Here is a 13,160-nt window from a genome sequence, read left to right on the forward strand (position 1 = left end):
TTGGAAGAACCTTATTGGAATCAAAGGGGTACAGTTAGTTAGGAGATTCTGCCTTGTGCTCCAAGTCTCTTATCTCATTCCTTCATAATCAATTCATTTGATTAATAATAGTATCGTGCACTGGGAAAGTTACTCTTTTGTTACTGAGGTCTTAAATAAACAGCTTGAGTAGGGCTCAATTTTTGTTGACTCCTTTATATATATATAAGGACCTTCAAATGGTATCAACAGTGATATCAAATAGTCAACAATGACTGGGTCCAGAGATAGTGCAGGAAAAGATGACTCCTCCTCAGAAAAAAAAACAATATCCTGCTGTCAATCTCCATCATAGATTGAAAAAAACCTCTACAGCCAGTCTTGGAAATCTGGTAGAGTGATTCAATAAACAACAGATTTTGTCCAGAGCTATAACAATTCTCAAACCAAATACAGTTGGAATCTGGCTGGCCCGAGAGTCTGCAGCAATTCTCCAGTTCTTCAGGAGATGTGAGTGGTTAATTTATACTCTTTTATGCTGCTATATTATGTATGCACTAGATTGTGTTATCTGTTTTTATTCTTGGGAGTTAATATAACCAGAGACAAGAAAGAAAAGATTCCCCCCCAAAAAAGACTCCAAGGCGTGTAAACTAGAGCCAGGTGTGAGGCTCTAATAAATGTGAGCGAAGGTCCAAAGGGATCCAATGGGGAGATATCTGTTTCTTATCTTCTGTAAACAGCCTTCACTATTTTTCTGTTTTTATATTTCTTTAGGTAAATACCATCCAAAGAACTTTTATATCCTGATATTGGCACTAATATTTATTTCCTCACATGCACTTTAACCACGGCTGGTATATCTGCTTTAATGTGTTTACAATTTTGCACGAAAAGTTGTTCAGCACACTAAGCACTTTATAAGATTTAATGTTTTGTTTTATTTTTAACACATTTCTGAAGATATTTATTAAGGATTTTTTATGCACATAAACAAATATATTTGTTGCACGAGCACTTCAAGAGTATATTGAGCGTTGGTTTCGCACAGGTGTTGTGACACGTCAAAAAGCAAATATTTTGCACATATTGATTTTTAAGCACTCACTAAAATTTTATTGTTTTTTTAATTCTCCAAATGCATTCGGTGTCTGGATTAAAATCAGTACTCTGAGTATAAGATTCGGAAGATTTATAAAGCACCGATATTAATAATATTCTAAACTAAATCCATTCCGTAGGATGCACATTATCGTTCTATTTTTATTTTGCAATTGAATTGGTAATTTAAAGTATTATTTGCCCACTTTAAGCAGAACTAGCTTGCTACCCCTAGGGTCACAATAAGGAGTCCCCTGGTCACTAGAGAGGAATCTTCAGAGGAACACCTTAGCACAGATTGTATCCTGAATCTCCTATAAGGGAAAGGAAGAGAACTAAAAGAATGGTTCTTGTTTTAATATGAATAGAGAGGAGCTACCTATCATTGTGCTGCCATGGATATTGCCAGTAAATAAATATATAACTGAATATAGTGTTCAGTTTTATATTATATGTTGCTAAGTAGAGTTTTGTTTATTAACGTGTTAATATACTAATAGAAATATCAGGTTTCTCACTTGAATAGCAATGGGAACAATATCCCCCAAGGGTTGTTTCCACAGAAGACACAGCGGGGCAGCGAGGTATTGTTGTTGGCCATTGATGGTATTGGCTTGGATTCCTTGAAGAATCTTGTAATCAGCCAGGAAGAGGTTTCCATTCTATAAAATATAATAAAAAGGGATTCATGCATTTTTCTGCCTGACTGGCCCAGAGTTTTGTTAGGAAGTAAGGATAATGTGACGGGCAGTACCCACACCCAATGTCTGTTAGGATTTACTAAACAAAGTATTCCTATATATCAATATAATTCAGATGAACAATCTAAACAATGTTCAGAAGAACAATCTAAAAGTTTTTCAACAACGAAAGAAGGGAACATGCAGAGTGCATAGAGGTTATAGTTGTGATTTATAGATAACCTCTAAATTTTAGAAGTAACGAGCCAAAATATGTGGCTAAATGAGAAAAGAAAGGGAAGTCAAAGAACGAGTAAATACAAAACTATCTCCACTGGTGCAGGGGGCATGAATGCTCTACGAGTCTTGGGGCTGATTCTAAGTAACAATATATTTTTCGACATATCACTATAGATCGATATATGTTCTAAAAGTAAGCGAAACAGGAAAATAAAAGGAACACACATGAATCTCTGCTGTTATTATATACTAAAACAAATAAAGTGGTTTAAGTCATGGTCAGTCAATTACAGTGAGTTTAATACATGATTTAATCTCACTCTCCTTGAGACTTGGCTTTCATAGTCGAGGAGACATTCCCACCTGTAATTCATCCTGGAGTGAGGTGGACGTCCCCAGAGACGCAGCTACCATTTTATCATCCACTGGGAAGTTGTCTGGGATTTGGAGGCATTTCCGGATTTGCAGAGGATTTGTTCCATTCAGAAACTGGTAACCAAAAAAGGTGTCCTCCTTCCATATTTGAGACACCTGATCTGGAATACAAAATACAGAAAAAAAACATGACACTGGCTGCTAATTGTAATTATCCATGTCAAAAAAATAAATAGTATTCGAAATAATAATAAACATCACAGTGATTCTGGAGCGAGCACCTTTACTCAACCAAACTTACCATTAATTAGAATAATTACTCCAAGCATCAACACCACTTTAGTCCACTGTAGTGGTTAGGGTGCCAGCAGTACCCTGGTACTGTTCCAGCAGAAGTAAGATTTGGGGATTTGCTTTACCTTGAGAAAGTCTTTGAGGAAGAAACCAGTCGGTATTAAGAAGCACCTTGGAACTTTTCTAATTTTTATCAAGCACTGGACACTTTGAAGCAGAAGATTTCTCCACACCTGGAGAGATCCTGACCCAGAAATAGAGAGTGGACAGAGCCATTTTCAAGTGCCGGAGATACCTGTTTGATGCTTATTGGAGGCATTTTTAGACCGACCTGAACTGGGACCGGGGTAACCTGGCTGGTTAGAGTAGGTCAGATCCATTTCCCCAGTAACAGGACAGGACACAGTTCCAGGATACAACGTTTTTACAATGTTTATTGGGCCCACAGCTTTTTATGCACAGACCCCCGCAGGAGACCCCCAGCACAACACAAAACACATACAGGAGGGGGCTGGGGAACAGATAACCATCTCCTGCTCTGGGAGATCAGCGTTAGGGGGGAGGAAGGAGTTTCGCCGCCCAATCCGAAGAAAAGGCGCGAAACTCGGCTGCACCAATCCGTGCTTGAGGAGGATGGGGGTTTCTCAGCCCAATCAGAAGATATGGCGCCTAATCAGATGGAAAGGTGCGAAAACCCGTTTGAACAAGCGTTCCTTCTCGGATTGGTTGCTCGCTTCCTGCGACAAGCAATCAGCGCTTTATTTGTGCCGGCCAACCAGGAGAGTGGCACGCACCCAGTTTGAATGGGCGCTCCCTCTCCCATTGGTCGGCACGGACTTCCATGTGGCCAACTCACAGCCCCAGGGACTCTCTTTGCTGGCGCGCATCCCTCTCCCCGGTGGATATCCCCATGCAGGTATCCACCGGGGAGAGTGCTCTCCTGGGCAGCCATGAGCGTAGCCTCCTAGCTCCAAGGTAAGGGACAGGGACAAGGGATTATAGCTCTGTTGGGGAGCGGGTAGGACAAGGAAAGGTAGGAGTGATTATAGCTCTGTTGGGAGTGGGTAGGATGATCCCTGACACCGGGATCGAAGACAGTGTACACAGGTCGGTTCAGGAGACGAATGCTCCCTATGGTGGGCGTTCGGTAATACGAACCGGCGGCCACCCAGGGGCAGCCCACGCCGCTCGTTTCCCTGCTGTCTGCGGTTTTCACACCTCATTAGCGAGGTGTGAACATTCTAATTGGAGTATCAGGGTGGTCCGGCACTGTTCGGGAGATGAATGCTCCCCTTGGTGGGCGTTCGGCAATCTGAACCGCCGGCCACCCAAGGGAAGCACGTGCCGCTCGTTCCCTTGTGGTCTGTGGGGGTAGGGGGACAGATTAGGAAACAGACCTTCCTTTTTACCTTTTGCCTGGGAGGGGGGATCCTTGCTGCCATCCCTGGTGGTCATAGTGTGAGTGAACTCTAGCCTGCAGGGCTAGAGTTCACTCTTGCGAGATCTGAGAGGAACCCTGCAGAGCTGCTGGCAAGAGCTCCCCGGGTCCTCTCCTGCCTCCCTCTCTGCCTGTGGACTGGTCCATGGAGGCACACAGCGTGGGCCGCGGGGATTAGGATGTGTCCAGGCACACCCGGCACAACCCATGCACACGCCTATAACTGTACCCATCACACACACTGCCTCCCATACACACTGTACCCCTATACACACACACTGCTCCCATATACACTACATCTCTCTCACACACACACACACACTGTACCTCTCATACACACTCTGCCCCCAATACACATACTGCCCCAATACACACACACACTGCCCCAGAAACACACTGTACCCCCCAACAGAGCACACACACACTGCCCCCTAACTCACACACTGTGCCCATCACACACACACACACACTGCTTTCAATACACACATACTGTACCCATATATACACACACACTGCCCCCTCACACACACTGTACCCCTCATGCACACTCTGCACCCCCACACACTGCACCCCTCACACACACACACACACACACACATACTACATCCTTCACAATACACAATGGATCCCCATGCACACACTGTACCTCACATACACACACACTGCACCCCACACACATTGCAGCCCTCACACATACATTGCACCACACACACACATGCTTCTATGCCCTACTACAGCCCCTATCCCGGCAGACCCCAGGTAAGTTGTCGAACTATTCTTAAATCACAGATTGCTTTAGTGGTTATTGTGCCTGGATTGCTTATTTAACTAATCTACTAGTGCCCCTCCCGAGATTAGATTCTGGATCCGCCCCTGACAGGGAAACATTTCTGCTAAAAAGGGGCCCAGTATATGCCGCAGCGCTGTACAGGTATACGACCTAGAAATTTGTTATGATTTGGGGCACCTTGAAAAAATATTGAAATATTACGGACGCCTTGAAACTAAAAAGTTTGGGAACCACTGGTATAAAGTTTAGAAATACATTCACTGTTTTCATAAAGACTCAAAGAATGGGATTTAATCCAATAAGAATTAATAATTGAAATCTAAACTACCTGATTTCTGGAGACTGATCTCTGACATGGAATGGTTTTGGGTTTTACATTCATGGAATTCTAATTATCTGATTACACATTATCTGATTATACATTATCTGATTATACATTATCTGACTGTATATTATCTGATTATACATTATCTGATTATACATTATCTGATTATAGATTATCTGACTGTATATTATCTGAATTCACATTATCTGATTATAGATTATCTGATTATACATTATCTGACTGTATATTATCTGAATTCACATTATCTCACTGTATATTATCTGAATTGACATTATCTGACTGTATATTATCTGAATTCACATTATCTGATTACACATTATCTGATTACACATTATCTGATTATACATTATCTGATTATACATTATGTGATTATATATTATCTGATTATACATTATCTGATTATATATTATCTGAATTCACATTATCTGACTGTATATTATCTGAATTCACATTATCTGATTATACATTATCTGAATTCACATTATCTGACTGTATATTATCTGAATTCACATTATCTCACTGTATATTATCTGAATTGACATTATCTGATTATACATTATCTGATTATACATTATCTGACTGTATATTATCTGAATTCACATTATCTCACTGTATATTATCTGAATTGACATTATCTGATTATACATTATCTGATTATACATTATCTGACTGTATATTATCTGAATTCACATTATCTCACTGTATATTATCTGAATTTACATCATCTGATTGTATGTTATCTGAATCTGTAGAGTCGGATATGGTCAATAAGTTATATAGATCACAGTGGGCGGGGGTTCTCTTACTCAATGAAAACCCAGAGTTGACATTAGATTCATTTATCAAACCCACGATGCGACCATTATGGAACTAATTTCTCCATATTTCGGATGCAGGAGCTCCCGACAGTAGATCAGCAAAAGCACCAAACGCCCTGGAACTATTTTAGGCATAGGACCACGTGAACTTTAACACAGTGGAGTTTCCCCTAAACTGCATGAATCTGAGCGCTATTTGGAGAACTTTGGCGCTCAGATTAGGGCTATTTGGGGATGTATAATATGTTTGTATTATGTTTTAGGGTAGTTTTATGCTAGGAGGGAATAGAGCTAGTCCCCTATCCTGCTCCAGGATAGAGAGGATCCAGGAGGACCCCAGTCAAACCACAGAGACTGGGGCTGAAACACTGCGGTTTTCCCGGGTTCCAGCTAGGAAGTGATCCTTGGCAGAGGTACCCAGCCGGGGTACAGGGAGCTCCTCTACAGGTATGATACACGATAGTATAAACAATTCAAGGATGACATATTTTAGAAATTGTGGAGTGGTTATTTTGGGAGAAAACCGTGAGTTTCTCAATTCTTTTATTATCCTCAACTTTGTTTTGCCATTCTGTTAAGGAGGCGACTTGGGGTGAGCTCCAATGAAGGGGTATAAGGGATTTAGTGGGTATCAATAAGGATTGTAGACAAAAATTACCTAGTTTGGCAAAAAGGTTTTTGTGTGGAGGAGAAGTATCTCCGCAGGATTTGGCGATACTTATGAGGGGAATGATTCTCTCCCAGAAATTTTTGATGGATTGGTAGTGCCACCATGTGTGTACAATCATACCTTTTTTCCACACCACAGTACCTTCTTTGTAACAGGAGAAGGAAACACCAAGGATCCACTGGACTTTAAAACCACAGGTGTTTCGTCTGAAGGCTTTATCAGGAAACCAATATCCCGAATGATAAATTCTTCAGGTAAACACCTGTGATTTTAGTTTCCTGATAAAGCCTTCAGGAGAAATGCATCTTGGACAAAGAAAAGGATCACCCAAGATTTTCTATTGGACTGGTATTAAATGCACTCAGATGTTTTTATTGTTTTTTACTTGTTAATCAATAAAGTGAAGCAAATCGTGATTTTTAAGTCCAGTGGATCCTTGCTGTTTCCTGCTCCTGTTACAAAGAAAGGTAGTGCTCCCTTAAAGGCATTGCTCTTTTTCTGCAATAGATCAGGCAGCTCCTTTACACTGCAATACATCAGGTGACCACGGCTTCATTGAAATACATCAGGTGTCCATGGCTTCATTAAAATACATCAGGTGTCCATGGCCTCATTGAAATACATCAGGTGACCACGGCTTCATTGCAATACATTGGAGAAAGAGAGGGAGGTGGAGCTAAGGGGAGATACATTCTGATGCTTGTTTATAAGTCCCTATAAAATGCTGCTCCAACCTACCTATCCTCCCTAATACACAAGTATGTCCCATTGAGGCCCCTACGCTCTGCCAAAGGCCTACGTATATCCTCTTTCCCTACTCCCACATCTGATGCTCGCCTCCAAGATTTCTCCAGGGCTACACCTCTTCTGTGGAACTCCCGTCCCTTCACCGTAAGACTATCATTCAGTCTCCACTCCTTCAAAAAATCTTTGAAAACTCACTTCTTCAGGAAAGGAAATCAATTAAACTGTTAGCAGGTTTTTTTTATTTTTTTACAATTCTTTATTTTTGTTGTGCTCCGAAATACAAACATGCTTGCAGAGCCCCAATGGCAAGTATATCACATAACATAGCATAAACATGGTGAGGCATCGTGAATATTCTGCACAGTTTTGGTATAATATAATCAGGCTAGGAATACATGTCTCAACAATAGATTCAGACTAAGCGTGTAGTTAACGAAGTGTAGACGTTTTGAAGAGTGTGTAAGGAGTGTCCACAGAGGTGGGTATGAGTAGCGTGGGAGCCTCGATGTGAAGCTTGCAGTCGAGTGCCTTGGTTCCCTTCTGGAGCAGTATCCACCATCTTGAGGGATCAAGTGAGGTATTACCCCTGGATTACTAGGCCCAGCTAGGGTTAATGCTGATATCGGCACCTTTCCTGGTCTCCCAGATCCCTATGGGTGAACATCACCGTGCTCTTTTGTAAGCTGCAGGCTCTTGTTTAAGTGCTTCTACTTCCGGCAGTGGTAGCTGCCCGCGGTGACCAGTGCCTCAATTTTGCTTGCCTGGCATTTCTGAACAGCGGATCGTCGTTTGGCAGGCTTTTAGCCCAGGTGAATATGAGGGCTTGCCAAAGGGAGTTTGCTCACCTTCCTTGTCTGGAGGACCCGCTCATGCCATGCAGTGTAGTTTGTTGAACGGCAGTCACTTGTTGGGAGGCTGTAAAAACTGCTCGTGCTTCCAGTTTAGCCCAGAATCTGGTAAATATCACCTTCAATCTGCAATCAAGGAGCGTTCAACAGAGAAGCTGAGGCCACTGCTAGTTGGTACTAGAGTCAGCTCTGCTGGAGGATGCTTGCCCGCCATTTTGGAGGGTCCAGTTGCGTGCAAGTAAGTGACTCTCGTTGACCACAGGGTTTGACTTGGCTATTCCAGTTGGGACCGGGATAACCCCCACCGGCCAAGAGGGGGGAGGAGGAGGTCTGAGATAATGCTTGTCAGCCCGGTGGCTTGTAGGCCGCAATTCGCCTCTGCGGGGCCCCTGTGTCTCGGGTGCTTGAGTATTATATCGATGTGATCTGCAACTTGTCCCCAAGCTGGGTAGAGAGAAGCTGGTTGGAGTGGGTGGAGGAGAAGGAGATAGAGCTAAGGGGTGAGATGGAGATGGGGCTAAGGGTTATAGGGAGATAAAACTGGGTAAAGAGAAGCTGGTTGGACTGGGTGGAGGAGCGGGAGATAAAGCTGAGGGGTGAGAGGGAGATGGAGCTAAGTTTGGAATGAGAGGAGAAAGAGAGAGATGGTGCTGGGGGAGATTGAGGGATAAGAGAGACCAGAATCCCATTGTCACGTAAGTTTGGATTCCAATATTGTTGAATGGGTAAGGCAGTGGCTGAGTGACAGGCAACAGAGGGTTGTAGTCAATGGAGTATATTCGAAGCTTGGGCTTGTCACCAGTGGGGTACCTCAGGGATCTGTACTTGGACCCATTCTCTTTAATATTTTTATTAGTGATATTGCAGAAGGTCTTGATGGTAAGGTATGTCTTTTTGCTGATGATACTTGTAGCGGAGTAGAGGTATTATCCAAGGTATCTCCACTGGTAGACAGGAAAGGTAATCCAAGACAGGTACAAGACAGGTAGCGTAGTTACAATCCCTTCCCTCCAAGAACTAGACGACACATAGCTTGGAGGTCAACTGACAATTTTTATTCATGGCTCCAGGAGTTAACTGCCAACTGTCAACTTTTAAATGTTCTGCAATGCAGTAATAGCAAGACGCCATAGACCTGCAATACATTACACACGCATACCCTTGGTTCTTAAAGTGGTACATACATATTAACGAAAATACAGTTTTAAAGATGGCTGCTGCTGCCACAATGCTCCCCCAGAACCAAGCCGGCATACACAGTCTGATCCCAACGGATCGGCTTGGGGATGTCCGGAGGAGTACCCACAGATCACTTGTCCAGTTACGTTTGTCGGGATAACCCGTCGGCATTTCCATTTAGCTTTCCCGGGCGATACTGGATGGTAAAATCAAATGGCTGCAGCGCTAAACTCCAGCGCAGCAGCCTGGCATTGTCCCCTGACACTCGGTTCAGCCAGACCAACGGGTTGTGATCCGTGAGTAGCGAAAAAGTTTGTCCATACAAATAGGGCTGCAGTTTCTTGAGGGCCCACACCACGGCAAGGCATTCCTTTTCGATGGCGGCGTAGCTTACTTCTCGGGGTAAAAGTTTTCTACTTAGGTAAGCTACTGGATGTTCGCCGCCATCTGCTCCGACCTGGCTCAGTACTGCTCCCAATCCAAACATAGAAGTGTCTGAGCTTGAAGAAGTTCTATTGTCTCTACATCTTCCTTGTGTTTGTCAATGGTTTTGTTCAGTTCATCAATCTGAAACTGCTTCTTTGCCAGAGCTTTTTCACATGCGTCAAGCTTTTGAACCAAATCATTATACTGAACTTTGGAATACGCTTTCAGATTCAATTTTTTTTAATTCCTCATATTCATTCTTTAGTGTGTCATGGGATTCTTGCAACGAGGACAATCTATTTTTTCAGCTTGGGTTTTGCTTTGCTCCATTCTGATTTCTGACTGCATGCTCTCCACCTGGAGTTCTAATTTCTGCACAGAATAAATTAGCTTTTGTTTTTCTTCCAAATCAACTTCATTTTCCAAAAGTTTCTTGTCAAGAGAAATGCATTTATCTTGCAACTTGTTCTTAAACTGCTCTGCTTCAGTTAACTTTCCACTGGTATCTTGAAGTTCTTTATTTAATGACTTCACTTTTTGCTTCAAGATATCTACTTCACTAGAAAGCTGAGCAGTTTAAGAACAAGTTGCAAGATAAATGCATTACTAAGATATGTAACAGGGTTGATGTTCCAGGAGGGATAAGCCAAATGGCTAATGATTTAGGTAAACTAGAAAAATGGTCAGAGTTGTGGCAACTGACATTTAATGTGGGTAAGTGCGAGATAATGCATCTTGGACGTAAAAACCCAAGGGCAGAGTACAGAATATTTGATAGAGTCCTAACCTCAACATCTGAGGAAAGGGATTTAGGGGTGATTATTTCTGATGACTTAAAGGTAGGCAGACAATGTAATAGAGCAGCAGGAAATGCTAGCAGAATGCTTGGTTGTATAGGGAGAGGTATTAGCAGTAGAAAGAGGGAAGTGCTCATGCTATTGTACAGAACACTGGTGATACCTCACTCGGAGTATTGTACGCAGTACTGGAGACCCTATCTTCAGAAGCATATTGATACCTTAGAGAGAGTTCAGAGAAGGGCTACTAAACTGGTTTATGGATTGCAGAATAAAACTTACAAGGAAAGGTTAAAGAAACTTAACATGTATAGCTTTGAGGAAAGACGAGATGGGGGATATGTGTCAGGATTACAAGTTGATCCAGCACACAGTACTGTGTCACGCCTAGGACTAAGGATAACGTATAACGTCTCCAAGAGTAGTCAAAATACTTCCCGAGGTCAGGGACACAGAATCAGACACAAAGATGAGGGAAAGCCAAAAGTCAAGGATGCCAGATATCAGGGAAGTCAAAACACAGCCAAAGTCAAATGCCAGAAAACTAAGATCAGGAACGCACTCTCGGATAACCATAGGCATGAACCCACAACAGGGCAATGAACAAGAGGAGAGTTGGGTTTAAATACCCCTCCTGTGGATCCGATTGGCTGTAACCGACCTTTGACCCCAAAGGCAATTACCAGGTGTGCATGATTGCTGCTCAGCACAAACCCACCTGTGGATTTGATTGGACATGAACATTACCTTTAACCCCAAAAGTAATTAACAGGTTTTCATGTGCATGATTGCTGCTTGTGCTTGGCACAACTTTTCCTGTCAGGACGGTAAATGCCATTAACCACATTTTTATGAGGATGAATACGTAACAATATGATAGAAACATTTAAATACATAAAGGGAATCAACACAGTAAAGGAGGAGACTATATTTAAAAGAAGAAAAACTACCACAACCAGAGGACATAGTCTAAAATTAGAGGGGCAAAGGGTTAAAAATAATATCAGGAAGTATTACTTTACTGAGAGGGTAGTGGATGCATGGAATAGCCTTCCAGGTGAAGTGGTAGAGGTTAACACAGTAAAGGAGTTTAAGCATGCGTGGGATAGGCATAAGGCTATCCTAACTATAAGATAAGGCCAGCGACTAATGAAAGTATTTAGAAAACTGGGCAGACTAGATGGGCCGAATGGTTCTTATCTGCCGTCACATTCTATGTTTCTATGTAGGTGCTGACACATTTGAGAGGAGATGAGTATTAGATATCTGCTACTAAAATAAATATTTCTTGCATCTTTATAACATCTATTAATTCACTTTTAATCAATAATAGAGAAATTCACTATGATTATGATTACATACGTTGATGCTCTAGTAGTGATTAAACTTGTCATTTTTGTGGAGGAGTACTGGTCATTCAGTAGCAGATCTGTAAAGTTGTCCACATCTATACAATAGGGCATCCCATCGGAATAATATCTCCACCTGGAGGACAAGGAAAAGAATGTGCCAACAAAGGTTAATTAAACTGACCCTTGTACAGTAAGATGCTTCCCTTGAAGGGACACTGTAGACACCCAGACAACTTTAGCTAGCTGAAGTGGTCTGGGTGCTATGTCCCTTTTGTACCTGGTGCTGTACGAGGACATCCAGCGTCAGATTTTCCCCCATAGGAAGGCATTGGTTCAATGCTTTTCTATGAGGAGGTCTAATGCATGTGCACAGTAGAGCCCGCTTGTCGCGGGACATCAGAAGGGGCTGAGCGTCAACCCAGCACTGAGGGACATCGGTGCTGTGATCAGGTAAGTAAATAAAAGGTTTTAAAACCCTTTATTTACTGGGTAGGTGGGAGACAGGGGAAGGGAGAGGCAGGGGGAGCAATAATGCCATGAATACAGCTTTGCATTCCTGGCCCTATAGTATCCCTTTAATATTATGGACAAAGATATAATGTATGAAGTCGTTATTTATAGTTAATGGTTAGAGCATGTTTAACATTATTATTATAGTCCAATTTTGTTTTTATTTTCGTGAATAAATTTATACCAACATCACTGAATACCCTGTGCAGACCACACTGCAGCCCACTGGCACACAGCTGACAGATGTAATCCATTCTATCACTTCCTCAGGGGAACGACTGAAGCAGGGATCTGCTTCTTTATTGGTCAACACAGGAGGGCCACATTGGGACATGTTCACTACTGGAGTACCTGCTCGCACAGTGAACACCTGAGTACAGTCGACACTGGAGAATGGCATTCCTGAGTTCCAGAATGGCATTCCACAGTGTTCCTGAATGATTTGGACTTTGTCCTTTTATGGTGACCCTCAGGACAGACACATTAATTAATTGTTCACCTTTTCAATTACCGACATAACTGCATTAATCTTATATCACAAATCAAACGAACCTGCTCTGCAATTGCACA

General features: G+C 42.4%; 1 protein-coding gene across 1 annotated transcript in view; it reads right to left on the reverse strand.

Moving 5' to 3' along the window:
* The window catches only part of LOC134586123 (arachidonate 12-lipoxygenase, 12R-type-like), a 102,860-nt gene that overhangs the window by 39,703 nt on the left and 49,997 nt on the right, over nt 1-13,160 (reverse strand). Inside the window, exons 4-8 of the mRNA XM_063441634.1 lie at nt 12,087-12,213; nt 10,289-10,498; nt 9,991-10,114; nt 2,364-2,536; nt 1,599-1,742 (exon numbers count right to left, since the gene is read on the reverse strand). Of these exons, the coding sequence (XP_063297704.1) occupies nt 1,599-1,742; nt 2,364-2,536; nt 9,991-10,114; nt 10,289-10,498; nt 12,087-12,213 (778 nt within the window). The remainder of the gene's footprint in view (nt 1-1,598; nt 1,743-2,363; nt 2,537-9,990; nt 10,115-10,288; nt 10,499-12,086; nt 12,214-13,160) is intronic.

The sequence above is a fragment of the Pelobates fuscus genome, chromosome 1 (assembly GCF_036172605.1).
Source record: "Pelobates fuscus isolate aPelFus1 chromosome 1, aPelFus1.pri, whole genome shotgun sequence".
Classification (NCBI taxonomy): Eukaryota; Metazoa; Chordata; class Amphibia; order Anura; family Pelobatidae; genus Pelobates; species Pelobates fuscus.